At 48.9% G+C, this 27,206-nt stretch overlaps 1 protein-coding gene across 2 annotated transcripts in view; it reads right to left on the reverse strand.

The window, feature by feature from the left end:
• Positions 1-4,835: 4,835 nt before the first annotated feature.
• The window catches only part of SLC13A3 (solute carrier family 13 member 3), a 74,676-nt gene continuing 52,305 nt past the window's right edge, over positions 4,836-27,206 (reverse strand). For both annotated transcript variants that reach the window (XM_072801314.1, XM_072801315.1), the window contains exons 9-13: positions 23,237-23,334; positions 18,084-18,196; positions 11,841-12,002; positions 9,272-9,409; positions 4,836-6,654 (exon numbers count right to left, since the gene is read on the reverse strand). In XM_072801314.1, coding sequence (XP_072657415.1) covers positions 6,478-6,654; positions 9,272-9,409; positions 11,841-12,002; positions 18,084-18,196; positions 23,237-23,334 — 688 coding nt within the window. In that variant the 3' untranslated portion in view covers positions 4,836-6,477. The remainder of the gene's footprint in view (positions 6,655-9,271; positions 9,410-11,840; positions 12,003-18,083; positions 18,197-23,236; positions 23,335-27,206) is intronic.

Here is a 27,206-nt window from a genome sequence, read left to right on the forward strand (position 1 = left end):
CAGCACCAGCAGGGGCAAGCCAGCCAAGGTAAGAAGCAAAGCAGACCAGATGGAAACAGTGTGAACTGCCGGGAGGGCATAGGCCCTTTCAGAAAGAACAGCTTCAACTCTGCTCCAGTTGAGGGGTGAAGTCCTTTGAAAAGAGGTCCAATATTATTAGATTTTCCAATTTTTCCAAAGATGCCAGTCATTCTCATTTTTATGTAAAAGTCTCCAAGTTTTTAAAGCCAGCATTAAAAAAAAAAAAAAAAAAAGGACTATTGTTTAGGCCCATCTTAACAGGTCTGTGGGCCAAAGCCAGCATGAGGGCCGCCTACTAACAACCCCTGCAGGAAGCCTCAGAAGGGCTGGTGCAGGGAGCTGTCTTTGTCTAGCTGTCCCTCTGAACTGCAGGGGCTCTGGGCTAGGGATAGTAGATCTGTATTTGAACGCCAACTTTGTCACTTACTGTGCTGTGTGACCTTGGACAAGACACTGTCCTGAGAACTTGTACGGACTCTGCTCTCATGGGAATGCTAGTACCTACTTCTCAGGATTGTTTGATTCTATGGAGTAACGTATGTAGAGTTCCCAGTAAATAGATAAATGCTCCTGCCCTACTTTCTCCAACCTGGGCTGACAGCTCTGCCTAAGTGAGCCCCATGTCTCTCGGACCTGATTATACAGGCTTTTGTGATGCCCGCTGGGCCAGAATCCCTGGCCAGGGTCCCCAACGCATGGGGAACTTCAGGGCTTTGTGCCCGTCAGAGGGGAGTGCTCCTGGCAGACACCAGCATTTGCCCGGTTTCTGGACTGACACCAGGTAGCTATTGTTTAAGGACCATTTTGGTTATTTCCTGAAGGCCTCGGTGAATGTGTAAGACTTAGGGGTTTGGTGGCAGAGGGAAGGAAGGGGCAAAAGATATTTTTGACTTCTCTCAGCACATGTAGGCAGTCACTTCTGCCTACATAAAGCTGGCCTGGCTCCAAATCCCACAGCATCCGGAAGGGTCTTCTGAATCATCCAAAATAGAATCAGCGTTGTTGAGGGGAATTTCTGGGTGAAGGATTCAGAACCATAAGACAGAATAGGAAGAGGAAGTGGTAAGCCTTCAGATCTAGAATCAGCATCAGAGGTCCATAGAACATTGGAGTCACTGCATTGTTGGGACACCTGTGGGCATGGAATATTGCCACCACCCACTCAGCCTGAGAATACGGACAGGTGGCTAAAATCTTACCTAATAGCCAATGCTATCCAATAGAAACAGAGCGCGAGCCGCGTGTATAATTAAACATTTTCTAGTAGCCGCATAAAAAAGTGAAATTTATTTTAATAACATTTTTATTCAACTTTTATTTTAATTTTTTAAAATTTTATTTATTTATTCACGAGAGCCAGAGAGAGCCAGAGACATAGGCAGAGGGAGAAGCAGGCTCCCTGTGGGGAACCTGATGTGGGCCTCAATCCCAGGACCCTGGGATTACAATCTGACCCGAAGGCAGACGTTCAACCACTGAGCCACTCGAGTGCCCCGCAAATCTAGGTTTTAAGGTGAGGTTTTCTGAATTTAAAAATATTAGCAGTCAGTTAATAATTTAAAACTCATGAAAGGCGGCCAAAAAAACCTGACTGTGGGCTGGATGCAGACCTGGGGACCACTAAATTATAAATTCTGATTTGGTCTAAACCTTCCCTGCCGTGTTTTCTCAGTTTGCCCCTCCAGACCAGTCTCCACTCTTCTCCTCCCCACCCTAAGCCCAGGGGTTAGACCTGGATGGGCTGCATCAAGGGACTCTCCTGCATTTTGGCTTCTGTGGGTGCAACAGTTAGTTAGCTTTCTGTGTCAACATGGCTGGGCCGCAGCATCCAGCTCTTTGGTCAAACATTATTCTGGATGTTCCTGTGAAGGTGTCTTTGGATGAGATGTACATTTAGATTAATGGAGTTTGAGTAAATCAGATTGCCGCCTCATAATGTGGTGGGCCTCATCCAATCAGGTGAAGGTCTGAATAGACCAAAAGACTGACTTCCCCTGAGCAAGAGGGAGCTCTGCTAACAGATTGCCTTTGGACTCTTTCCTGGGAATACATATATTCTCTATCCTGTTGGTTCTGTTTCTCTGGAGAACCCTGACCCATACAGTTGGGTTTGGTCGTGGGGAGTGCCAGCAGGCCTGCAGAGGGAAGGTGTAGAGAAATATCCAGGGCAGCGCCCCCCTTTCAGAGTCATCAAGTGTTGAATGTGTCCCAGGAATAGAGGTGCCAGCCCCACTTAGGCCTCTGTCCCTCAGAACTTTTGCTGGGAGGTTCACCCTCCCACTATTGAGGACTTTCACTTTCCCTCCTGGTTTTCCTCACCCTCTGCCCACACCTTGGAACTAGGTTCCAAGCTTCGTTACTAGGCTGTCCTCAAATTAGTTAGTCCCTGTGCTTACTATTTCCTTTGGAGACCGTGCCTATGACATCTTACCTCTCAGATCAAGAAACCAAAGTCCAAAACATAAAGGACCTGCTTAACGTCACACGGCATGGGAAGACCAGGAGTCCCAAGTGGCCACTGAACCCCCACTCAGTGGCTTTTATTCATCTTGGTTTTCATTTACCATCACTGGTTCCATTCCTGTCCACCTGCCTGTACTTTGATATATGCGCCAGAATATGTATGTGTGTGTCCGAACCTTCCACCGACCTGTTGCTCATCACTTCTGTGTATTGTGGTGTTTTCCAGAGTGTGTTCCCGTGTTTCACTTAAATGCCACCCCCCCTGGAGGTCACCTAGGTGGCATCCAGCTCCTGGGTACCCCTGGCAACAGTGGCCTGAATATCTTCCTACATCGTCTCCATAGTGACTGTGGGACAATTTTGCTGGGATGTGAACCCAGAAGTTGGAAAAGTGGGCCACCGGGCATGCAGGTTATAAATTCCCCTAATTACTTCCATGCTGCTTGCCAGCCTGGCTGTAGAAGGTCGTAGTCTCCCCAGGAGTACAGGAGGGGGTCAGTTCCCTCCCGTTCCACCATCACTTATTGTCCTCTTGCCTCACTGCCGCTGGTCAGATCAGCGTGTTGTTGGTGGAACTTGCATTTAGCTGAGTTCCCCTTGAACCAGGCCAACTTTGGACTTGAGTTGACCAATAGAATGTGGCGGAGTTGAATTCCCAGACTCCCAAGGCCAGTCCTTAAGGGGCCACATAGCTTTTGCTTTTGCCTTCTGAGAAGCCCACTGTCAGGTTCAGAGGTCTGGCCTAGACTCCTCAGAGGCTTCACAGTCATCGTGTTCATTCAAGCTCCAGCTAAGCTCCCAGCTGCGTGGCCCCGGCCACATCACGTAGAGCAGAGATAAAACCATCCCTGCAGAGCTCGGTCTATATGCAGAAACATGGGGTGCCTGGGTGGTTCAGTGGATAAAATGTCTGATTTCAGCTCAGGTCATGATCTCAAGGTCATGAGATGGAGATCCGTGTTGGGCTCTGCGCTGGATGTGGAGTCTGCTTCAGACTCTCTCTCTCCCTCTCCCTCTGCACCCCTCCCCCTCCAGCTCATAGTCTCTCTCTCAAAAAAAAAAAAAAAAAAAAAAAAGGCAGAAACTAAAGCCAATAAGTTGCTAGCCTTTTGGGGTGGTTTGTTATGTAGCCACAGACTGAAATAGGTATTTTGCCTTGTGTTTGTTCTTTCTGACTTCTGGATGTTCCTCTTGTATTCCAGAGATGAGTCTCACGTATGTTTCCAATGATCCTGTGCCACCCCTGCCACCCACCTCTCTCCCATGCTGCCATAAGCACATGGCTGACTCCTCTGGGTCTCAGTCCAGTGCCACCTCCTCAGAAAAGTCCTCCCTGACCACCCTGGCTGAAGTCTCTGCTGAGTCAGTTTCATTGTCCAGTTTCATCTTCTTCTTAGCCCATATCCTGACCCAGAGTCATTTATTGATTAGTTTACCGGCTCACTGCCTGTCTCCTCAGCTAGAAGGTAAGTTCCACGTGGATGGAGACAGTGAATGGGCACATAACCAGGTTTTAAGTAAATGTTGTTGACTGAATAAGTGGAAGAAGGCATGAGCAAAGAAATTAATAGGACAGACCCCAGATCAGAGGGCAACATTACTTTCTCATAAATTCTGGTATAGATCCACTGGTCAAATATTTACCGAGCACCTGCTATGTATCAGAAACCATTCCAGGTACCAGAGTTAGGGCCCTCGACAAAATAAAGTTCGTGTTCTGGTAAGTTGGTATTCTAGAGGGAGACAAAGTTAATAAACAAGAAAATACATAATACAGTGGCCTGACTAAATACTAAGAAGAAAAATACAGGCAGCCCCGGTGGTGCAGCTGTTTAGTGCCATCTGCAGCCCAGGGCCTGATCCTGGAGACCCGGGATCGAGTCCCATGTCAGGCTCCTGCATGGAGCCTGCTTCTCCCTCCTCCAGTGTCTCTGCCTCTCTCTCTCTCTCTCTCTCTCTCTCTCTCTGTCTATCATAAATAAATAAATAAATCTTAAAAAAAAAAAAAAAGAAGAAGAAGAAAAATACAGCAGAGTGAGTAGATGGAGAGTGAGGAGGGCAAGATTTTACACCACATGGTCCGGGAAGCTTCTCTGGGGAGGTAACATCTGAGCAGAGACCTGAATAAAGTGAGGAAACAAGCACATATTTGGAAGTGAAGTATTCTTGCCAATGGGAACAGCATGTGCAAAGGCCCAGAGGCAGGACAGTATAGGCACGTGGCTAGAGCGGAGAGGAGAGAGCGGTAAGGAAGTGAAGTCGGGGAAGTCAATTCCATGGAATCTCTAGCTCAGGCATTCAGGGCTTTAAAGTTCTCTTATGTTCAGAAAGCAAATAAGCTGTAGGCCCAGTGTTGATTACCATTCTTTATTTTATAGTGTTTTCAATCAGAAGGATTTGAAATCACGATTCATCTGGTTACAAGTCCCTCAGGTTTCTCTGTGAATGGACTTCTTTGTCCCCTGTTTTCCAGAAGGACAACTCCCAACCCCCACGGGCTGTAACTGTGACTGAATACTAAGGTAGTCATATGGGAAGAGGTGGAGCCCAGCCTCCATCTCGGGGGACCTCTCCTGTCTCTTCCCTGCTGCTCCCAGGGAAGCATCCATGACTCACTTGTGCCGTACCGGGGACCAAGGATGAGTTCAGTCTCTGGGTGCCACCGTCCCAGCCCATGCTGCTCGGGGAACTTCATCCCTCAGAGATGTAGGAAGGGGGTGGGGCGACAGGAGGCTTCCGGACCTCCTGCTGGCACCTTTTCTGGTGCCAGGCTAATGGTGGGCCGTTCATTGCACTTCTGGGAGTGCCCGCTGGGCCTCATACTGTGCTGTTCACTGGGGCTGCCCAGATGCTTCTGCTGAAAACAGGGAGGGATCAAATCTTCTAGCACAGCCCCCTACCAGCCACTAGCTCAGGGGAAGTCTCAGTTGGCCCCCTCTGTAGAAGGTGGCTATGATATTTTCCCTGCCTGAGAAATTTTATCCTGGCCTTTTATGAGGCCCCAATTTATCTTCCGACTTTTTTTTCCCCTTATTCCTGAAAAATGGTGGCCTTTGCTAATTAAACATGCTTACCCCGTGGGGATGGGTAGGGAGGTAAAGACTGGCTTCTGGAACAGGTAGCAGCTGGCAGCCACAACGGCCCCTGTGGGCCACATGTAGGAGAGTCCTCCCTGTTGGGACCTTGGGTCACTTGTAAGACAGTGGGGCCGGGGCTTGGCCTGACCCCAGAATTATGGTCAAACTAAATCAGATTAAACAGGAAAATCTTAAAGGGCTCGGGTAGAGATGTTGGCTGGGGTTTCTAGAACTCCCCTGGTGTGCTCAGCACCCAGAAGAGCAGCAAGGAGGATTTGCACAGCCTCCATGTCCTCAGGAAGTCATCGATCCCTTCCCTGTTTCCAGGGATTGAAAATAACCCTGGCTGCTGGGTATCAGCAGGGGTAATATTCAAACAACGGGCACAGAATGGGCATCAACCAAGCAAAACCTACACTGGCTGTGAACAGCTGGAAAAACCATACTGGATCATTGCAGCCCCAAAAGCCTCTCTGAGGAAGGTGGTATCTAAGGGCACGATGATCTCTCCAGAGTGTAACCTCAAGTAGGCCATGGGGGATGTTAGCTGTGCCCAAAGGAATTGATAGCCCCCCCATTCCAACCGTTTAAGACAAATGCCATTCTGGATTAGCTTCCTATTGATGAAATTGGGTTCTCTTGCATCCTAGCCATAAAACAGCTCAGAGACAAAGGAGCTTGTTTCCCTGGCAGCAGATCTGGGAGATATCTGGGCCCTGACCTCCATGAAAGAGAAGGAGAGGATGTCCTAGATGATGAGCCTGTGGGCCCAAGTGGACCACGGGAGGTCACCCTTGCTTCCTGCATACTGGATCACAGAAAAGAACTGCTTGATCGTCCCGTAGAGTCCTAGCAGCAGGTGATGGCAAAAGCCTTCTGGGAGGGCCCAGCCCAAAGAGAGTCCCGGGAGTGGGACTCAAAGGGTCCGAAAGGTGTTGTTGGCCAAGGCGGATGGCAGAGCTGTGATGTTGGCTGAGTGGATGTCGGCCCAGTCCGGGAAGGTGCCCAGCTGGAAGATGCTCTGTGCCCAAGTGTTCATGGCTAAGCTGAGCAGCAGGACGCCCATCAGGTTCATTGGGAGGCCTGTCCGCACCTGAAAGGGAGCCCAGACGAAGGGAGGGGTCAGCTCAGGGCCCATCCTACAGATGGGAAAACGCATGCCCAGAGTCAGGAAAGCATTCATTCAAGATCTCCGTGCCAGGACACGAATCCAGGCTGGCGGAGGCTCAAGACCCTTCCATCTTTACACTACCCTAGGCTGCCTCTCAAAGACCTGCAAATGCCTCTCCGCTCGCTCCCAACCCTGTCCACCAGGTGGTTTCTAGGTGCCAGGGTCTGTGCCATGGAGTTGTCATGGGGATGTGTCATTCAACCCATCCCTAGGACACCCTCGAAGGGTCATTATTACTTACTTCCACTTTACGGAAGATGAAAACGAGGCTCAGAGAAGTTGCTTACCCCCATCACACAGCTTGAACATAATCTGGTTTGATCAATAACACACATGCACACTCACACTCACACACAGGCTCATACACACACCTATCCACGCTACTTGTCTACTTAAGGTTATATGTATTTGTTGTGAGAATTGGTCTCATGGAAATTTCAACCTTTTTAAGTAGCTAGAATAGGTCTGTCCATTAGCTTCCTGCCCCCCCCCCCCCACCTCCGGCTAACCAATTGTGCCATTCAGTCCAACCTTGGGCTGAAAATCCCAGTTTTGCATCTGGGTTTCCCCATTGGTCTACTTTAGCATCGCAAACTGCACAGTGAGAAAAGTCACTCTTTTCAATCCCTTTTTTGGATCACTCACAGAGACAGTCTCCCTTAGGTGCTATCATGCCCTTAACACTTCTCTCTCTTCCTTGCCGATTGCCCTCTGAACCTCTTGAACAGGGGTCCAGAACCTTCTCCAGGCCACCGTTATCAGAGCGAAGGTAAACATTTTGCCTTTTTTTTTTTGGTCTTTGCATTAATTTTTCGACTTACCTCCTATGGCGTACAATACCAGTTTTCCTTGTACAGATACGTCAGAAACTCATCTCTTTAAATACTCTTATTTAAGTACTTTTAAAATGTCAGTAGATGTAGGAAAATTGTTAAGTCCAAATGGCCACGGATGGCTCATGGAAAGGGCATCAGTCATGGAAGGGAGCATGCCGTCCTGCCTCTGCTCTGGGGTGGGGATGGGGGTTCTCCAAGGCCTGGTAACTTTGGAGGATTGGAAGGGGACTGGCCAAAGCTTTGGGGTGGCTGGGAGGAGGGCTGGGCTCCCGGGGGCCTGGCTCCGAATGCCTGGTGAGTCCCACATTGGTCACTTCAGTTACCAATGTCATCGCTCTCAGGAGCGGGCCCGCAGGTGGGCACGCGGGCTCCGGACTGGCTGGCAGCGGGCGACTCTGAAACACCTGCCCCTGCTCCCCGCCCGCCCCCCTGCCCCGTGACCTCCAGCTTCCTCCTGTTCTCAGGACAGGCGTTATGTCTGCATCTCCGGCCTCTTGCTTCCTCCCTAAGCGGCCACCCTGCCCCACACCCACCACCAGCCCCCAACAATCCAATCCACCCCGCCTCTGCTGTTTTTCTGCTCTGCCCCATTTACTCATGTTCCCTACTTTGCCTCTGAATAAGCCCAAGATGTTCCCACTTCAAGGGGGAAGCATGAAGTTAATCATTCTCAGAGTTCTGTCCTCAGCCCCAAACACCTGACCACCCCTAAGATGAGCCAGATCCTAACATGTTCCAGGACATCGGCTTCGAATGAACCCCGGCTGATGCTGGCATCAGTCCCCCCACCTTCAGTGATTTATGCAAGAGCATCTAGTGTTCACCTGACTCCTTTGAACGGACCCTGCCGTGGATTGCTAAAGGAACACGGACGTTCCCTTTTCCAATGTAAACCCCGCCTTCCCTTCCCAGTTTATCCTGGCCGGAGTCTCTGCACCTGGAGATTCTGGACCAGGAATTGGTTTAAGCACATCCTCCTCTGTGATGCCAGCTTAGGATTTGCATTCCCTGAGTGCCCCGGGCAGCCAGTGGAGGGGGAGTGGCAGCGAGGCAGGAGGAGGGAGGGAGAGGTGGGTTCAGCAGGGGATGGAGGGGAGAGAGAAGACACTGGTGGGTCTCCCCCCGCTGCCGCTGCCACCCTGGTTTCTGCCTCGCCCCCAGGGTGCAGCCTGCTGCCTGCCTCTCCTGAAGATTCCAGGCACGGAGCAGTTGGCTGACCCAGTAAGAAAAAGAAAGCAGTGCCCGGAGAGAGGAGGAAGTCCCTGTTCCCTGAGGCAGACTCTGGAAAGTCATCACTAAGGCAGTGTTTCCTGAAATTGTCTGAGCATAAGAATCGTCCCAGAGTATTTACTAAAACTAAAATGGATATTCCTGGTCCCATTCCAATTCTCTCTCTCTTTTAAGATTTTTTAAAATTTATTTATTCATGAGGGACACAGAGAGAGGTAGAGATATAGGCAGATGGATAAGCAGACTCCCTATGGGGAGCCTGACGTGGGACTTGATCCCAGGACCCCAGGATCATGACCTGAGCCAAAGGCAGACAGTCAACCACGAAGCCACCCAGGTGCCCCTCCAATTGATTTAGTTAGAAACTGGGTGGGGGGGTGGTGAAGCATGAGCAGGGGTCCTGCCCAGATGTCTGGCCCAGCACCTGCTGTCCACCCCACCCACGGCCTCTGCTAGGACGTGCCCCCACTCACCATGTCTTTTACCAGCAAGTGTCCAGAGGCGAAGGCAATGGAGTTGGGGGGCGTCGAGACCGGGAGCATGAAGGCATAGGAGCAGCCGACTGTGCCAGGAACCATTAAGTAGAGCGGGTGCACTCTCAGGCGGATGGCCTGGTCCGGACGCCACGACAGGGAAACAGAGAGAGGCCACAGTGACAGATGGAGGTGGTTGCAGGCCACAACAACAGACAGAGACAGAAAGAGACGCGATGACAGAGACGTGTAGACAGAGATTGGCAGAGGGGCGGAGAACAACCGCAGCCGACCAGAAGACAGGTTTAGAGGCACAGAGAGACATGCAGATCCACAGGCGAAAGCAGAGACAGACAAGAAGAGAACCAAAATCAAGGGACACACAGAGAAGACATTCCCAAGGTTAGTGACATTCCCCAGGGCCACATTGCATGTTCACCTGCAAGGATGGGCCGGGGAGATTCATCTAGGACACACCTTCTCCAGCCTGCGAGAGCATCTTCATACCTGGAGGACTTGCTAAAACACAGCCTGCCGGCCCCGCTTCACCCAGGGTTCTGACCCAGCAGGTCTGGGGCGGCCCCGAGAGCCCGCCTTCCTAACAAGCTCCCAGCTGATGCTGGTGCAGAGAGCCACGGCCCCGAAAACCAAGTCACCTTCCTGGTCCTTCCCTCACCAAACGGTCCCCACAGCCCGTCCCTGGGCACCTTTCGTTGGGGCCTCACTAGATTTTGGAGACACAGAGAGCTCGAGGTAGCATCTCTTAATAAACATTTCCGAATTTTTAAGACTGCGTGAATCAAACGTGTCTGTGTGTTGGCCCTGGGTTCGTCACCTCTCCCAAATAAAGGCTTCATCTACAATTCATGTTGGCCTCCACTCTACTAGTGTGTTTAAGATAGGATATTTTTGGCTCCTCTAGGGAATTTTTATGACCTAAAGCATATACATCTTCTCAGAAAGTGCTAAATTCACCCCCTTACATCTAAAACGTTTTAGTGTTGGTGATAAGCAACATTTAGAACCCTGTGTCATTCCCTAGTGTCCTCTCCAGTAAGAGTTGCCTCAACAGACCCGGCTGGGTCCACACTTCCCCTACCCCGTCACCCCTCAGGGACCCCATCTCGCTCAATCGTCGGCTCCCTCAGATCCCCGGAGAAGGGTGTGATTAAGTCATATCATAGTTGGCAAGGTTTGGGGACCCCGCACCCCAGACTACTGGTGGGGATGTAAAATGGTGTGCCCACTTTGGAGGACTAATTTCCTACATGGAGCAAAATTATAAATGCACGTGCTCTTCAGTTCTGGGATCTCAGCTGGGCATGTATGTAGATGGAATCAAAGGTGCACAGCCACGGAAAGGTGCAGGCAGCGTTGCTGGATCACAGCAAAGGCTGGACGCAGCCTACGTGTCCCTCGTAGAGATCTTAAATAGACCCACTGCTATCCACTCATAACAATATCCTCTAGTCCCTGGAAAAGGGTAAATTCATCTCTGTGTGCTAACACAGTGTGATCTCCATTACAAATTCATGCAAAAATAAGCCAGCTAAAACCCAAACCAAAGTGGCTCAGATAAGTGTGCCCGCCATATCACCGTTGGCATACAAAGCACGTAGTTGCAACACTGGCTTAATGTGACCAATTCTGGATTCTACTGAGATGATCATGTGGCTTGGTCTTCTTTAATCTATTTAAATATAGGACAATGCTGATCGGTCCCAGTGTTGATCTGTTTTGAAATTCCTCCTACAACCTCTATTTGAGCGTGATATATTCGTGATCCCGGATTTATTTTGCTATTTGCATCTTTGTTTACCTGTGAGATTGAGTTGTGACTTTTTCTCCCCTCCCTTTGCGGTCCTTCTTTGCTTTTGGTTTCTGGGTTCTGCTAACCTTATTCCTGGATTGAATGGCTTTCTCCATCTTTCTCTGAAATCGTGTGAGTGAGGTGGGAGCTAGCTGTTATTTGAAGGTTTGCTAGTTCTCACCTCACCGACCCTCTGAGGACTGGCTGGTGATTTTTAGGGTGGTGGTTCTCAACTGCGGATGATTTTGTCCCCCTCCCTGCCCAGGGAATATTTGGCAATGTCTGCAGACATTTTTGAATTAGGGTAGTGCTACTGGCATCTAGTGGATATTGGCCAGGGATGCTGATGACTGTCCTGCAATGTACAGGACAGCCCCTCCACACAACAGACAATTGTCCCAAAATGCCAACAGTGCTGAGAAACTCTTCTTTAGAGGGAACTTAGAACTTTGCCCACCATTATAATTTCTTCTGTGGCTATTTGTCTACTCAAATTTTCTACTTTGTCTTAATCTGCATTTGAAAATTTATATTTTCCTAGAAAAGTCTCCAAAGGAAGGAAATTTGGTACACTTTGAAAATGTTTACTCTGCATTCTTTCATAAAGAAAAAAAAAATAGTATTTTTTTTTTTTTAAATTGGGGTCTGACACTTTCACGCCTTTCAGAAGAGGGCAAAGGCACCTGTAGCCCCTGGTGCTCCTTGGGGTAGGGGAGAGATTTCTGAAGTACCCTTCACCTCCTGCCCCAGGACTCTCACCAGCTCTGCCAGGACAGGCAGGAAGATGATGATAGTGGCTGTGTTGCTGGCAAACTCGGTGAAGAAGGCGATGACAACAGTGATGAGCAGCACAGCCAGCACGGGTGGCACGTTCTCCAGGGGGTGCAGTTGGCCACCGATCCAGGCGGACAGCCCCGACTCCTATGGGGGTGAGGGGGGCATCTGGTCATACCCCCCACCCAGCGCCAGCCATGCTCCACAAGGGCTGGGGCTAGGAAGGAGGTTAGGATGGATCACATGATGACAGCAGTGACAACTATGCTTCTTCACAGACAGGGAGACTGGGGTTCAGAGAGGGTAAGTGACAGGTCCAAGGCCACACATTTGAGCTGACTGGCATCAGCTTCTCTGCTTGTTGAACTACAGTCTACTCCAACTCTGTAGGCCCAGGACCCAAACCCCTGGATCCCCAGATAATCCATTTGCTCTAAGAGCACCCCTAAGCTCCAACTTGAGTGGGAGAGGGTAACTGGACCCTCTGTGGATCATGATTAATTGTAAAATATTAACACAATTTTGTATACAAAATATTCATTGTTAATCTTATCATTACATAATAATATATACAAGATATACTATATATCATCTGTAAAACAAATATCAAGGAGCACCTGGGTGGCTCAGTGGTGGAGCGTCTGCTTTCGGCTCAGGGCATGATCCCAGAGTCCTGGGATCGAGTCCCACATCGGGGTCCCTGCAGGGAGCCTGCTTCTCCCTCTCCCTATGTCTCTGCCTCTCTCTCTCTCTGTGTCTCTCATGAACAAATGAATAAAATCTTTAAAAAACAAAACAAAACAACATGTATCAGATATACATTAAATACAACACTATCATCATGATTATCAATAATAAAGATATTTGTGAGTAATGCTAAGGTTGATTATTACAATGATAACACAATATTGTATTATAAGAATCATCATTGCTGAGGCTTTACAGGTTGCTTGGCACTTGCATGAATTACCTCCTCAAGCTCTCTCAGCCTTCCCTATGTTACAGAGGAAGACACTGAGCCTGGCAAAGTTTTCTGACTTGCCTGCAATCCCCAAAAGTAATAACTTGAGATGTATTTCACACTCAGGGCCACATGCTTCCTTTTCTTCTTCTTTTTTTAAGATTGTATTTATTTATTTGAGAGAGGATGAGCAAGCATGGGCAGGGGAGGGGCAGAGGGAGAAGCAGACTCCCTGCTGAGTGCAGAGCCTGCTGTGGGGCTCCAGCCCAGGACTCCGGGATCGTGACCTGAACTGAAGACAGACGCTTAACTGACTGAGCCACCCAGGCGCCGCCCCGGTGCCATGTACTTCTGTAAGCAAACACAGTCCTGCAAAGTTCCCTGTCACTTGGGCACCGTCCTCTGGACACAGCAGTTTGCCCCCCTTAATGTAGGGCAATGCCCAGAGGTGCTGACAGCCCTCCAGGACAGAGAAAGGACAGGTTAGATGGTCCCCTCTCTGGCTCCAGACTCCACCCCCACATCAGTGGTGAATTATCTCTCTGCTCTCTCTACTGACTTCTCCAGGAGTTACTCTACCGAGGAGTATTTAAATAATCACCTGTATCCTTATTATCTTATTTAATCCCCGTAAGAACTCTGTGAGGTTATATAATTACCTCCATTTTGTGGCTGAAGAAACTGAAGCACAAATTAGTGATGATTCACCTAAGTGAAAAGTGAAATGACTTGCCCTAGGATTGCAATCTTGAATTTAGAATCCGGCTCTTACTTCATTAGGCTGCCTCTCCAAAAAGATGATAATACTGATCACCACCACCATCATCATCACCATCATCGCCACCACCATCACCACCATCATCAACACCACCATCATCACCATCATCACACATCATCATCACCTCCATCCTCATTGAGGTGACTCTCCAGCAGGAAATGAGGGATGGGAAGGATATAAGTGTTTCTACTTGCTACAGCATTTGCTCCCTTCTCACTTACTCTCAAGTTCCTATAACCCCAATGTATTTGTAGGTAAGTTTATTTTGTTGGAGATTAAATGAGATACACATGAAGGTGCCAGAAGAAGACCAACTTTTTAATTCATGAGATAATAAAACTATAATAATAATGAAAGTAAGGGGGTTGAAGGTGGTCCTGGTTTTAGCACCTGGTATGTATCAGCTCTGTGCTGGGCACTTTCCACACCTCATGTCATCAACCCTCAAAACAGCCAATCTCATGGGTCATGGCCAACAAATATTTATAGAGCATGTTATGTACCAGGACTCTTCTAGATGCCAGAATAGCAGTGAGTAAGACAAATATGACCCTTGCCCTTGTGGATCTTACATTCCAGTAAGAGAGACATCAATAAGCAAACAAATGAGCAGGATAATCTGGGGGAATGAAACAGGAAGGAAATAGTAGGGTGGCTATAGGGAAAGTGGCTGCAGGGGAGGTTGCTTTAGATCTGCCAGGAAGGGCCCCTGAGTCCCCGTGGGACTGACCAGAAGGGCCAGGACTCAAGATCTTGGGGAAGAGCATTAGGCAGAAAGAAAGCAGATGCCAAGGCCCAGGGGTGCAAATAAGTCTAGTGTGGCTGACATTAAGGGGCCAGGGGGATTGGAAGGGAGCCAACAAGGAGAGAGAGGTAAGAGCTGACACCAGGGAAGCAGGCAGGGGCCAGGCCATGCTGGGCCCTGTGTGTAGACCAAGGAAGACTTCAGACTAGATTCTAAATATATGGGGCATCAGGGGCAGTTTTACAGCAAGAGAAAGTGTACCGAGGACACTAAGCAGGTTTAAGTGAGTTGCCCAAGCTCGGAGCAAGCACTGGGATCTCCTTCCACCCCTTCCGAGTCCACGCAGCCAGGCTCACCCTGGACCCCATCCAAGGACCTGGCCTGGTGAGGGCACTGGGCAGGGGCCAAGAAGCAGGATGTGCCATGAGTGCTCTGGTCCCTCCTGAAGCCGGCTGTGCTGGCCTGGGCAGGGGACGGTACCAGCAGGGGTGGGGGAAGGGGGCAGCTGAGACACAAAGCCCTTGTTGAACAAAACCCCAGCGGCTGCCCAGGGCTGGGCCAGAAGCCAACCTGGCCTCCCAGCGTGCTCAGTGGTCCTGCAGCCCAGCCCCCACTGAGAGTTCCCACCACATCCTGAACTCTCCGAGAAGCCTCTGGGGTACTGGACCATCTCCTTAAAGGTAAAGGGGTAACCCCCTGTCTCAGGGTCAGGCCAGGTTCATACCATCCCGATAAATGGCACCACTGCCCCCGAGTTGCTCAGGCAAGCACCTCCGTGTCACCCCTGAATCTGATTCCCCCTCTTCCCTCACATTCAGTTGTAATAACCAACCCTGTCGGCTATATTCTAAGTTCTCCAGATGCATCGGCTCGTTTAATCATTGTAACCAGTCTATGACACGGCACCATTATTATTCCCATTTTACAGATGAGGAAACCGAACCGCACAGCTAAGAGGAACAAGACCCACAACTCCTGCTCAGGCAGTCTGGCTCAACAGCCTCTGCTTTGCATTGCATGGCCTCTTCAGGACCTGGGTAACAGGGCACTTCCTTTGGGAAGCCTTCCCTGATACATCCCTCCGTAGGAGGCAGTAGTTGGAAAAGTCAGACAGGAGCCCAAATCCCACCAGGCTCTGCTACCTATGAGCTGTGTTACCTAGGATCAGTCAACCTTTCTGGACCTCGGGATTCCTAAAATGGAAATGAAGAAGAGTACTTTTGCTCAGCCATCCTTTTGCTTCTTTTGAAGTCTATACTATTGTGTCTGTATGTGTTATTTGTTGGGGGAAAATGAGTAAAACAAAAATATACGTCATAAAAAGGAGTCGTTGTGTAGAGAACTTGAATGTGCCACCTTGATCACCTTCAGGGAAGGCCTTGTGGCTGCCCCGGCATAACGGTTGAGCAGACCCCGGAGGCTGGCTTGCCCCAGCTCAGGGAGCACGAGCAGCAGCCAGCCTTCACTGTCAGCCCCTGAGGGCCTGTCTCAGACCTGAGAGTCATCTGCCCAAGGTCACACTCGCTCCTGGCACAGCTCACATGCACACACTGATGCAGGGATGCCAGGGTAGGGCCTGGCCATCTCACATCTCAGACCAATCGGGACATCTCTGAAGGGCCAGCTCGGCTCCGTGCTCCCTGTGGGGTTGGTGGAGGTGTCATGGGCTCTGCTTATGGTCATGCTTCCCCTACCCTCATCCTCTCCTGCTTCCCCTCCCTCCAGAGAGGGGAGCCTCGGGCACAGTTGAACCCCTTCTCCCTTATCTCTGCATCTCTGAGCCTGCTCCCCAGAAGTGGGACCCCAAAAGCCACGGGATGAGGATTTAGAGAGAATGCACACAGAGTTCTCTGTGCTTCCTATTTGCTGTGTATCACACCAGCTATTGTGTTCTCTAATTACTTCCAAAACCCCCAAAGGGTAGGAACTTTGATCCAATTCATAGATGATATAACTGGCGCCCAGAAGGGTTTAGAAACTTGCCCCAAGTGCCCCAGCAAGGAGTGGTGGACCAGGGATTTGAATCCTGATACTCGATTCTCAAGCCTGAGCTTCTTACTAGTATACACTTTATGGATGTCTTTTACCATATCGCTGTTGGGAACTGAAAATTAAAATTGAATTAAAGAAAGTTATCTGAGAAGCAGTTTCAGTTTTCCTTCACCTTAATTTCAGATTGACCCTCAATTGGTTGTGTTCTTAAATGCCTTGGCTTGCAAGGAGAGATTTAGGGTGGGGTGGGGCCCAGCATCGTGTGCTGGAGGTTCAGATCCCAGCTCCAACAATCTCCTGGCTGCACAGAGGTATGCACGCTATTTAGCCTCGGGTTACCTCCGTTCCCTCATCTTTGAAGTGGGGGCAGCAATCACATCTACTTCAGCGCTGTTTATGAAGACTAACCGAGTCCCTATTTGCAAAGCGCTTCACACAAGGCGTGCACTTGGGAAGTTCTTGAAAATGAACCATTAAGGGGCACCTGGGTGGCCCAGTCTGTTAAGCATCTGCCTTTGGCTCAGGTCATGATCCCGGGGTCCTGGGATTGAGCCCCACATCGGGCTTCCTGCTCAGCCGGGAGTCTGCTTCTCCTTCTGCCCCTCCCCCCACTCATGTTTTCTCTCTCGCTCTACAGTCTCTCTCAAATAAATAAATACAATCTTTTAAAAAGGAAAGGAAAGGAAAGGAAAGGAGAGGAAAGGAAAGGAAAGGAAAGGAAAGGAAAGGAAAGGAGAAAAGAAAAGAAAAGAAAGAAAAAAGAAAAGAAAAGAAAAGAAAAGAAAAGAAAAGAAAAGAAAAGAAAAGAAAAGAAAAGAAAAGAAAAGAAAAGAAAAGAAAAGGAGCTGTTAGGAGGCTGGACTCTGAAAGCAGACTGGCTGGAGTTTGGAACCCCAGCTCCTGAGCAGAGTTCTATTATGTGACCTCAAGAGAGTTGCTTAACTTCTCTATGCCTCGGTTTCCCCACCCATAAAATGGAAATACAAATATTACCCAGCCCCTAGGGTCAGCCTGAGAGTTTGAAGAGATAACCCGGAGGCCGCACCTCCTCTGAGCAAGGCCGGCTGACTCCGCACCTGCACAGCAATGGGAGCCAGTGTTTCCTGAGAGTCTGTGCTCCCCTCCCCTCGCTCTAGCCACAGCCCTGCCTCTGAGCCCACAGAGCCCTCTAGAACAACATTCATAATAACACTAGCCAATTAACATTAGGAATCTCTAACACTTACATCATAGTGGTTAAGAGCATGGGCCGCGGCACCAAACTCGCTGGATTCTAATCCTGAATCCACAGCACTGACCTTGGGCAACTCACTTTACTTCTCTGTGCCTCAGTTTCTCAATCTATAGAATGGGGATTGTAATGGCACCTCTTCCATAGCTGGTTGGGAAGTTTAAGTGGGTTCATGTGTGTAAAGCGTGAGGCATGGTGCCCGGCCCAGGGGGAGCACCATGTGGTGGGATTCCTCTGTGCTCAACGGAACCCCTGGAGCCAGGCTAGTAGGAGCCAGGATAGTAGGATGGATAGAAGCCCCGAGCTCATCTTGAGCTCCTTGAGAGTCGGGATCAGGCCTCACTCCTCTTTTTTTCTCCGCAGCACCAGGCCCTGGGTATGGGGCCGTGACACAGGAGCCAGGATTATCCCGATCTGGCAAAGGAGGAATGTGCCGGTGTAGCCTGTGCGCTCTGACCCGGAGCAGCTGGGCCAGGGCCCTGCGCCCACCCCCAGGCCTGCAGCCCGCTCGCTGCTCTTACCTCACAGCCTTTGGCCATGGCAAAGCCCCCGCCCAGGAGGAGGATGACGTTCCAGGGCACGGTGTCCTGGGCCTTTTTCCACGTCAGCAAGGGCTCTGTCTCTGCGTTGGAAGCTGAGTGGAGAAAAGACGCTTAGCCTGAAGACGGGACATGGGTCCCCTGTGACACACACTCGGGACACTCAGCCTGTGGAAGGGTCACCGGGGGATCCCTGGGTGGCTCAGCGGTTTAGTGCCACCTTCGGCCCAGGGCGTGATCCTGGAGTCCCGGGATTGAGTCCCACGTCAGGCTCCCTGCGTGGAGCCTGCTTCTCCCTCTGCCTGTGTCTCTGCCTCTCAATCTGTGTCTCTCATCTCTCATGAATAAATAAATAAAATCTTAAAAAAAAAAAAAAAAAGGAAGGGTCACTGGCCCCCGCAGCCCCATCTTTGCGGGGACACTTGATAGGAGGGAGTCTCCAGGAAGCCACAATCTGGCTCCAGTTTTTGATTTTGGAGCTTTAAGGGAAAAAGCCCCACGAGCATCATGAGGGGCCTCTGTTCTCTGCAGAATGAAAATAATTGTCATGGTTCCCACAGCGTGAGAACCTCCTAGAACCTGGACCCCCACATGTCCGTACAGGACCTCCTTTCAATTTCCCAAAACCCCTTTTGGGGCAGTGCTGCCTTCATCCTCATTTACAAGAGAAAAGGCTCTCTTTGTCACTGACCATGTGCAGAGAGGAAAAAAGTGGAAGGAAATTGGGGGAAAAGAGAAGCTAAGAGTATCTTTGGTTTATGGAATTCTGGGAGGATTTTTATTTCCTCAAAAGCAGCAGTGTCTGCATGCAGTGGTTAGAATGGGGACCAGCAAACTTCTGTAAAGGGTTAGGGAGCAGATACTTCAGGCTTTGCAAGCCTCTGCTGAACCAGGCTGCCACCAGAGCAGCCACAGGCAAGATACAGGTGAGCGGGGCAGCGGCGTTTCCAGGAAACCCTACTTAAAAAGGGGTGTGTGTTTGGCCACTCCCGTGTCGGGAGTCTAGGCCTTGAGACAGACCCTCCGGGGTGTTGGCTCACTGCACGCCCTTGAACGTGACCTTGCCTGCCTAAGCCTCCATTTCCTTGGCTGACACATGGCACAGAAACAGTCCCTGGAGGGCCCTTGTGAACACTGACGAGGCAATGACGGAGCAGCTGGTCTAGAGGGACGGTCCCGTCTAGTTCACATCTGAATCCCTGCGTCACTGCCTGGCACCTGGTGTGCACTCGGAAACGCTTGTCTGCTAATGTGATGTGATATGCATAGCCCAGTGTCCGGTGCAGAGTGAACACTCTTGAAATGGAACTGTCCCTGCAGGCAGCCACCAGGGAGGTGGGGAGGACAGGTCTGGCCCATGGTGGCAGTTCCCTACTTCTTAGGACAATTCCTTAAATTTTTTTTTTTTTAAGATTTTATTTATTTATTCATGAGAGACACACAGAGAGAGGCAGAGACACAGGCAGAGGGAGAAGCAGGCTCCCTGCAGGGAGCCCGACGCGGGACTCGATCCCAGGTCTCCAGGATCAGGTCCTGGGCCAAAGGCAGTGCTAAACCGCTGAGCCACCTGGGCTGCCCGACAATTCCTGGTCACATAACTGTTGATGTTTTGTTTCTCCAGCTTTTTCCAAATTTCGAATTCTAAAATCAAAGCTGGAGATGTTGGGTGGCTCGGTCTGCTGCCTTTAGGCAATGAAGTATTATTTCATTAAAGAGGCAGACAAGGCCTGAAAAAGCAAAGGGACTTGCCCCACCTAGGAGGTAAGGGTCAGAGAGGGTGGGAGAGGCCCTGTCATCACGCAGATTGAATGAGGGACATGGAAAGCACTCGTGAGGCCACCTGTCCCACGAGAGGCACTCCACCTTCGCTCTGATTGTTTTCACTATGTTCCCATCCAACCATGCCCTTGCTGCTGTTTCTTAAAAGCACAGCCTCTAACTATGTGAATCTCACACTTCCAGCCCCACTGTATTCGAGTGAGCTGTCTGGAGCAGTGGCCGAAGGCACAGGCTCTGAAGCTGAACTAGATTTGAACCCCAGCTCTGCCCTTTGGCTGTGTGATTTGAGCTGCTGACTCTCTGAGCCTCAGTGTCCCCATCTGCAAAAGGGAGCAATCATGCCTCCTTGAAGACCCACTGGGGAGAAGAAACGGGTCCATGTGAGCAAAGGATTCAGCTCTGGGTGTGGCCCAGAGCAAGTCCTTGGTCATTCATTTCACAAATATATATTGAGGACCTACCATGTATTAAGCACTCCTCTAGGCACTTGGGGATTCAGAAGTGGCCAAGACAGAGAAAATCCCTCCCCTTAGAGAACTTACATTTCCAGGAAGGGAGGCAGATGAGAAACCAATAAATATCTCATGTCAGGAAATTTAATGTGTTATGAAGGAAAGAAAATAGGGTCGCGGGGTGGAGAGTGACAAGGGAGGGATGCTCTTCTGGGCAGTGCAGTCAGGGATGGAAGGCTTCTCTGGGGAAGTGTCATTTGGCCACGGTCTAAGCAAAGTGATGGGAGTGAGCCATGCAATATCTGGGGAAAGACTTGGAGGACAGAGAGGAAATGGAAGTCACCAGTGTCATCATCATCATCCACGGGCACAGTGCCCAGCACATAGTAGGCACTGCGTCGATACTTGCTGAGTGACCACAAAGGGACAGAAATGCAAGTGTAACTCCAACCCAGGCAAGGATGGAAGACAGTGGGTATAGTAAGAAAATCAAGGTTGTCCTGGACGCCTGGGTTCTACCCCCTGTCTCTGTTTAGCTAGCTGTGTGACCTTGATCGAGTCACTTTCCATGGAAACCGGCCGCTCCCAGGCTCCATGTGAGTCCTGAGGGCTGAGCGCTAGAGCGCATCATTTCAAGGCTGTGCGAGCCCACTGGTGGCCAAAGCACAGGCGGTGTTCGTGGAGGGCCCCCTCTCTCCTTCCACTGGAGGCAACACCTGAAACTCCAGCCCGAAGAACCTTCTGCCGAAGTGGCATGCTGTGCCCCACAGACGGGCCAGACCCAACTCCTGGATGGGCTTTAACGCTCCTGTTCTGGGTCCACACCGTGTTTTCAATTCGAGTTAGTTGCCAATGTTTAAAATCAGGGAGATTGCATAAAGTGTTTTGCTTGTCTTGATAAATCAGGAAACCTGGCAAGATTAGTCCTGCTGTCCCGCATGGTGACACTTGGTGGAAACTGAGTCACAGCCGCCCTTTTATTTAAAGGGCATTGTCTTGCCAGTTCTCCACGGACCCCACAGCACCCTGACCCTGAAGTGAAGGGTCTTGCCACACACGAGCAGCCTTTGCTGCTCTTTTCCTCATATTGACGCTCTTCTCTGTTTCAAAAACTCTAAAGGAAAGCTGGGTGGGGGCGAGGCAGTGCAGGTGGTGGGTGTCATGAAGCACATCTTCCTGCCCCCAGTCGCTGCACCCAAAGCCATTACCTCCCTGTGGGCATCTGAGTTTGCAAGCTTTGTTCTATCAAACCACTAAAGCAAGAGGTGAAGAGTGTCCAAGGGACATGTTCGTCCTCTAAGTGGGAAGACAAGGCCCAGACAACCAAAGAACTTACTCAGGGCCACCCAGCAACTTAGTACCAGGGCTGGGCACCAGACGTCCTCGTCACAGGCCCTCGCCGCAGCCTCGGCTGAGGAGGAGCTCTGAGCCTTCTGAGCCCACCCACAGGTGACAGAGCCGCGGATGGGACCTGACCAGGGCAGCCAGTCCACATGAGGGCTACGAGGCGGCCTGGTGGGAGAGCTGGCCAAATAAAAACAAGGCCGACCAAGCAGATTCTTACTCTCAGAGGTATGCATGGCAAGTGGAGCGACAGCAGGTGCACAGAAGTGAAGCTAAAAGTGAAAGGACATTAAAAAAAATAAAAGTGAAAGGACAGAGAGAAAGGGAGGCCTTGTGCTACGGGGGAGGGGGGGATGAGCAAGTGGATGCCAGGAGAACGTGGGCATCGTGACAGACGAGACATGGGAAGGGAACCCAGGTTCTAAAAAAAGCAGGAACTATACAGAAGCAGAAGCTATAAAGAGACCCAGAAGCAGTAGAAACCGGGGAGAGGCCAGGACGTGGTCTTCGGGGAGCATGATGAAGCCAGCTGGGAGGAAGACGGAGGAGCAGAGACGAAGCCTGCCCGGTTGCCCAATCTTTACCCACAGCCCGAGGCTCCCTGGACCCAGTGTTCCCTCGGCTGCAATAACTATTTCCGGGGCCCTGCGAAATCATCTACCTACTGATCCCCACGCCCAGACCTCCTCCTCCTCCTCTGAAGCTGGAGCTAACCTGCCCTAGACTCTAGATGATGAACCTATTTCTGACTCTGGGTGCAGAGCTCATCCCACTGCCCCAGATGGAGCAGCCACTGTCACAGGTGGTAGGTGACAGCACCTTGTCTGGCAGACACACCTGCTGGGGACTCAGTGGGGGCACAGGCTGGCCATCTGAAGGCCAGCTTGCAGAGGTTTTGGTTTGGGGGGCTCAGTGGTCCTTTTAAACTGACCTGGAACGCTGCTAGGCTGTTGTGCCTCAGTCCCCACCACTTCCTATATCTAGCTTGAGATTTGTACGTCTGGTCCCTTAGGCGACGGAGTCAGAGTCCCAACTCCTGCCTTGGGCCCTGGTGTGGTGTGGGTTTTCTGTAAAAGAGTCAGAAAGTAAGTATTTTTTTGTATGGGTTTTGTGAGCCAAGAGGCAAAATCGAGGCTTTTGTGTAGATTCTTATGTCACTGAAGAAAATAAATGTCCACAAATTTCTTACTGAAGAAATAAACTTTATTTGTGGACACTGAAATCTGAATTTCGTGTAATGTTCATGTCATGAAATAATTTTCTTCTGATTCTTTTCAACTATTAAAAAATGTAAAAGCTAGTCTTTCCTCACAGGCTGTACAAAGCAGCCATCTGGATTGGCCAACTGTAGCTAACTCCTACCCTGGCCTGTCACCTCTGGCAGCCCCAAGCGCCCAGACTAGCTAACGCCTTGGACAGAGAAGAGGGAAGAAGTGGGACCACATAGTTAGTACAGTGGGGTTCAGGTCCCCGGCAGGGGCCCCGCCTCGAGGTCACTGATTACCATGTTCAGTCACAGTTCTCGCTGAGCCCACTGAGACCCCAGCCTTGACACCTTACCTTTTAAGTCAAACCACCACTTGAAAGAGGGCCTTTGGGATGGGAAGAAGAACAAGATGGTGACAATGGCCACTCCGGTGACAGCATCAGAAAGAAACCTACAATGACAAGGCCCCAAAGCATGTGACCCTCGGGCATCTCAGCAGGCTGCCAGTTTGGCAGATTTGCAAATGAGGATTTGTGGGAAGGGGGCATTGTTGGGGGCCACTCAGCACTGATACAACAGCCCCCTGGGATGCTGGAGCCCTCTCTCTATCCAGACTCCCTGAGGTGCTTTGAGGCTGCCTGTGACAAACAAAGGCTCATCCTCCTAGGAAGAGAGACTTGACCAAAGAGGGAAGAATCTAGGCATCTCCAAATATGGGATCTATGGAACTCCTGCCAATCACCATAACCAGGGCTTCTCTAAGAGCTTGTACGGATTTGCTCAGCTTCTGATTGCATCCCTCCTGGGATGGGCAGCCTAGTCCACAGATGCAGCCCCTTCACACCAGCAGAATGAAGATGGAAGCAGGCTCACGGCCCCACAAAATCTAATTACTGCCTTTGAAGGATCCACTGCGCATCTTATGGAGACATTAAGCTCACAGAAGTCCCAGAAACATCCCTCTGGGGCAGGCAGCTTTGATCTCAGATGAGAAATCTGAGGCTTAGCTCGCAGAAGCAACTTGCTCAAGGCCACACCATGGTCCATGCAGGAGACCGCCATTGAACCCAGATTTGTCTGGCTCCAGGCCCAATGAAGCATAGAGCCCCATGTCAACAAAAGCCCTTTCAGCCCACACATTTGAGAAGAGTATTCCAATGACCAAGAAACTGGAAAAGATAGTCAACATCACTGTATCAGAGAAATAGAAGCCCACTGCTAATGGAGCATCACTCGTCTGCTAACAACAGGCAAAAGTTGAAAGGGTAACGATAATACCTAATGGACAGGTTGGAAAACATACACTGGTGGTGTGAAAATAAACTGATTTAACCTGCTGGAGGGCAGCTGGCAACATATTTCAATATTTTACATGTGAATACCCCTTGATCCAGGTGTTATACTTCTAGGAATTGATCCTCAGGAGAACTGGCCTCCGATATACAGATTAGGTGCAGGGATATTCATTATGGATAAAAGGGGAAAATAATGGAAGATTTTTAGTACAGACATGTGTAAATAAATTGTGTATGATAATGTATATGTAACAGTGTATCTATAATGAAATACCCTGCATCTGTTTTTTTTAAAGATAGATCAATCTTTACGCATTGACATAAAAGTACAACCAAGATATTTTGTAAATAAAAAGACAGTTTTATTTGCAGTATTAGACACGATCCAAAAGGAATTGTTTAAATAGATTAAGATACTCTCATTCTATAGAATACTATGGAGGGTTTATTTATTTTTATTTATTTTGTTTTTTGTTTTTTATTTTTTTATTTTTATTTTTTTACTATGGAGGGTTTAAAAAGAGTGAAGTAGGTCAGAAATAGCAAGTTGCTTGTGATGATGTATTTGTACTTGCTAGTTTTTTGTAACATGTGTACACATGTCTGTGTGTGTATATCCTATATGTTAGACACCAAACTCTTAATTTGATAATCTCTTCATTTACTAACTTTTACTTTTTCAATTCAGCATTGTTTGAATTTTTTATAAGGAGTGTGCATAACATATAGTTGAACAAAAAAGAAAAAGGCAGATCACAAATAAATTGTCTACAGTAATCACATTTCTTTAAAAAAATCTTCTGTTTAGATAGGTTTCTTTTTAACTAGTTTGCATGTATTTTTACAATTAGCTTTATTGAAATATATTTAACATGTAATAAAATGCACCCATTTAAAGGACATAGCTTAAATTTTGGCTAATGTATACTGTCCTGTAACCAACCACCAATGGGATTAAGATATAGAACAGTTCCTGGATAGGCATTTTTAACTCAGAATTGGAGACTGAGTTTCTAGGTGATTTTTGCTTTCTTTGTATTGTTGGAATGTTTACAACACCTACTTTTCATTTGAAAAAAAAATACAGTATCTACATTTTGGAAAATAAGACAATAGTAGTAAGAGCCACTTCTCTTGGCTCTGTGAAATGACATTGCTTCTTCCTCATAATAACTCACATGAGATCAGAACCTTATTCACCCATTTACCTGGGGTTGTTTGAGGCTCCAAGAGTCCCCTGTGTAGAACTGCTCTATCCAACAGGGCAGCCAGTGGCCACATGTGGCTAGTAGACACTTGAATTCTGGCATGACCAAACTTAGATGTGTTACCTTATAAAAACACACACCAGACTTTGAAGATTTAGTATGAACAAAAATAAAATATCTTGATAATTCTTTATATAGATTCCATGTTGAAATAATATATTGGGTTAAATGAAATATATTACTAAAATTAAGCTCATTGTTTCTTTTGACTTTTTAAATGTGGCCACTAAAACTGGGAAATTATGTATGTGGCTGACATTATATTTCTATCAGATGGTGCTGATGGAAATCATCAGATCTCACTGAAACCAGAGGACATATGTCCTATCTAATTCTGTTCTGACACACCAGAATCTGATGTGGTGGCTCACTCACTCATCTAAAAATGCTTCCCAATCTTAGCCTTTGCTCATTTGTTGCACGGGGTTTTCTACTTACCTCACTGCCTGCTTCTTCCAGGTCTCTCCTCTACCCAGCCCCTAAATGTTGGGGGTCCTCAGAGTCTTCTACACTCTCCCTTTACTCTTCCCTAGCTGATCCCATTAGTTCCTATGGATTTAAATTTCAAATTTATGGGATGACTCCTGGATTTATACCTGCAACTCAATACCTCCTTTGAGCTCCGGGCTTGTGGTTCCAGCTGCCGGTTGCAGTATTTGAAAGACATATTTGACTTGACAAGTCTAACCCAAGTCCAAAATCAAATTGTTGATAAGCTGCCCACTGTCTCCTAAAGAAGGTTCTTCTCCAACTAACCACCACCCATGTAGGTGCTCCTTCCCTCACGTCCCCAAATCCTATTGGGCAGCAAGAGCTATCATTTCTAACTTCCAAACAGATCTTGATGGTTGCCTGTCCAGTGCTACCATTTTTATCATGCCGGCAAGACCCAGTGAGCATCTTCTGTAAAGGGGCGCACAGTAAGGCACGCACAGTAAAGGGGCACACTCTTGACTTTGCAGGCCATGTGGTCTTTGTCCTGACTCCACTTTAATGTTGCAATATGAAAGCAGCTGTGAGCAATACCTAAATGAGCCGGTGTGGCTGAGTTCCAATGAAACTTTATTCATAGACACTGACCTTTGACTTTCATATAATTTCTATGCATCGTGAATATTTGTCTTTTGATTTTTACCCATTTAAAAATGGAAAAGCCATCCGAATACAAGTGGTGGGCCAGAGTTGGCCCATGAGCCTTAGTTTGCCAGCCCTGTCCTAGATGACAGAGGGTCATCTAGATGGTGTTAAAGCTCTTACCTCTTTTCCCCAATCCATCCCCTAGCAAGTAGAGCTAATCCTTTATTGAGTTCATTCCTGTGCCATTCTAATCACTTGACATGAGCTACCTCATTGATCCTTGGAACAATCCAATAAGAATTGTACTTTGATAATTCCACTTTACAGATAAGAAAACAGAGGCACAGAGCCTCCCTCACAGAAAAGTTTCCCCCCCCCAAAAAAGAAAAGTTTTCCTCATCCAAGAAGACTCTCCAGGACCTGGCTCTTGCCTGCCCTTTCTGTGATGTCTTGCTGATTTTCCTCCCTTCCCACCGAGCCTTGGTCACATGAGGCTTCCTTCCGTTCCTCAAATTAAGTTCCTGCCCTCTGGCTCTCAGTAGACATTCCCAACATGCCTCCAGTGCTTATTTCTACTGGGAACTTTGCTTCCTCCCAGAACTAGCCACAGTCAATGCCCACGCCTCATTCCTTTATAATATAGTCCTCTTGCTCTTTCTTTCTTTGTGCTCATTGCAATCTGC

This window comes from Canis lupus, chromosome 26 (assembly GCF_048164855.1).
Source record: "Canis lupus baileyi chromosome 26, mCanLup2.hap1, whole genome shotgun sequence".
Classification (NCBI taxonomy): Eukaryota; Metazoa; Chordata; class Mammalia; order Carnivora; family Canidae; genus Canis; species Canis lupus.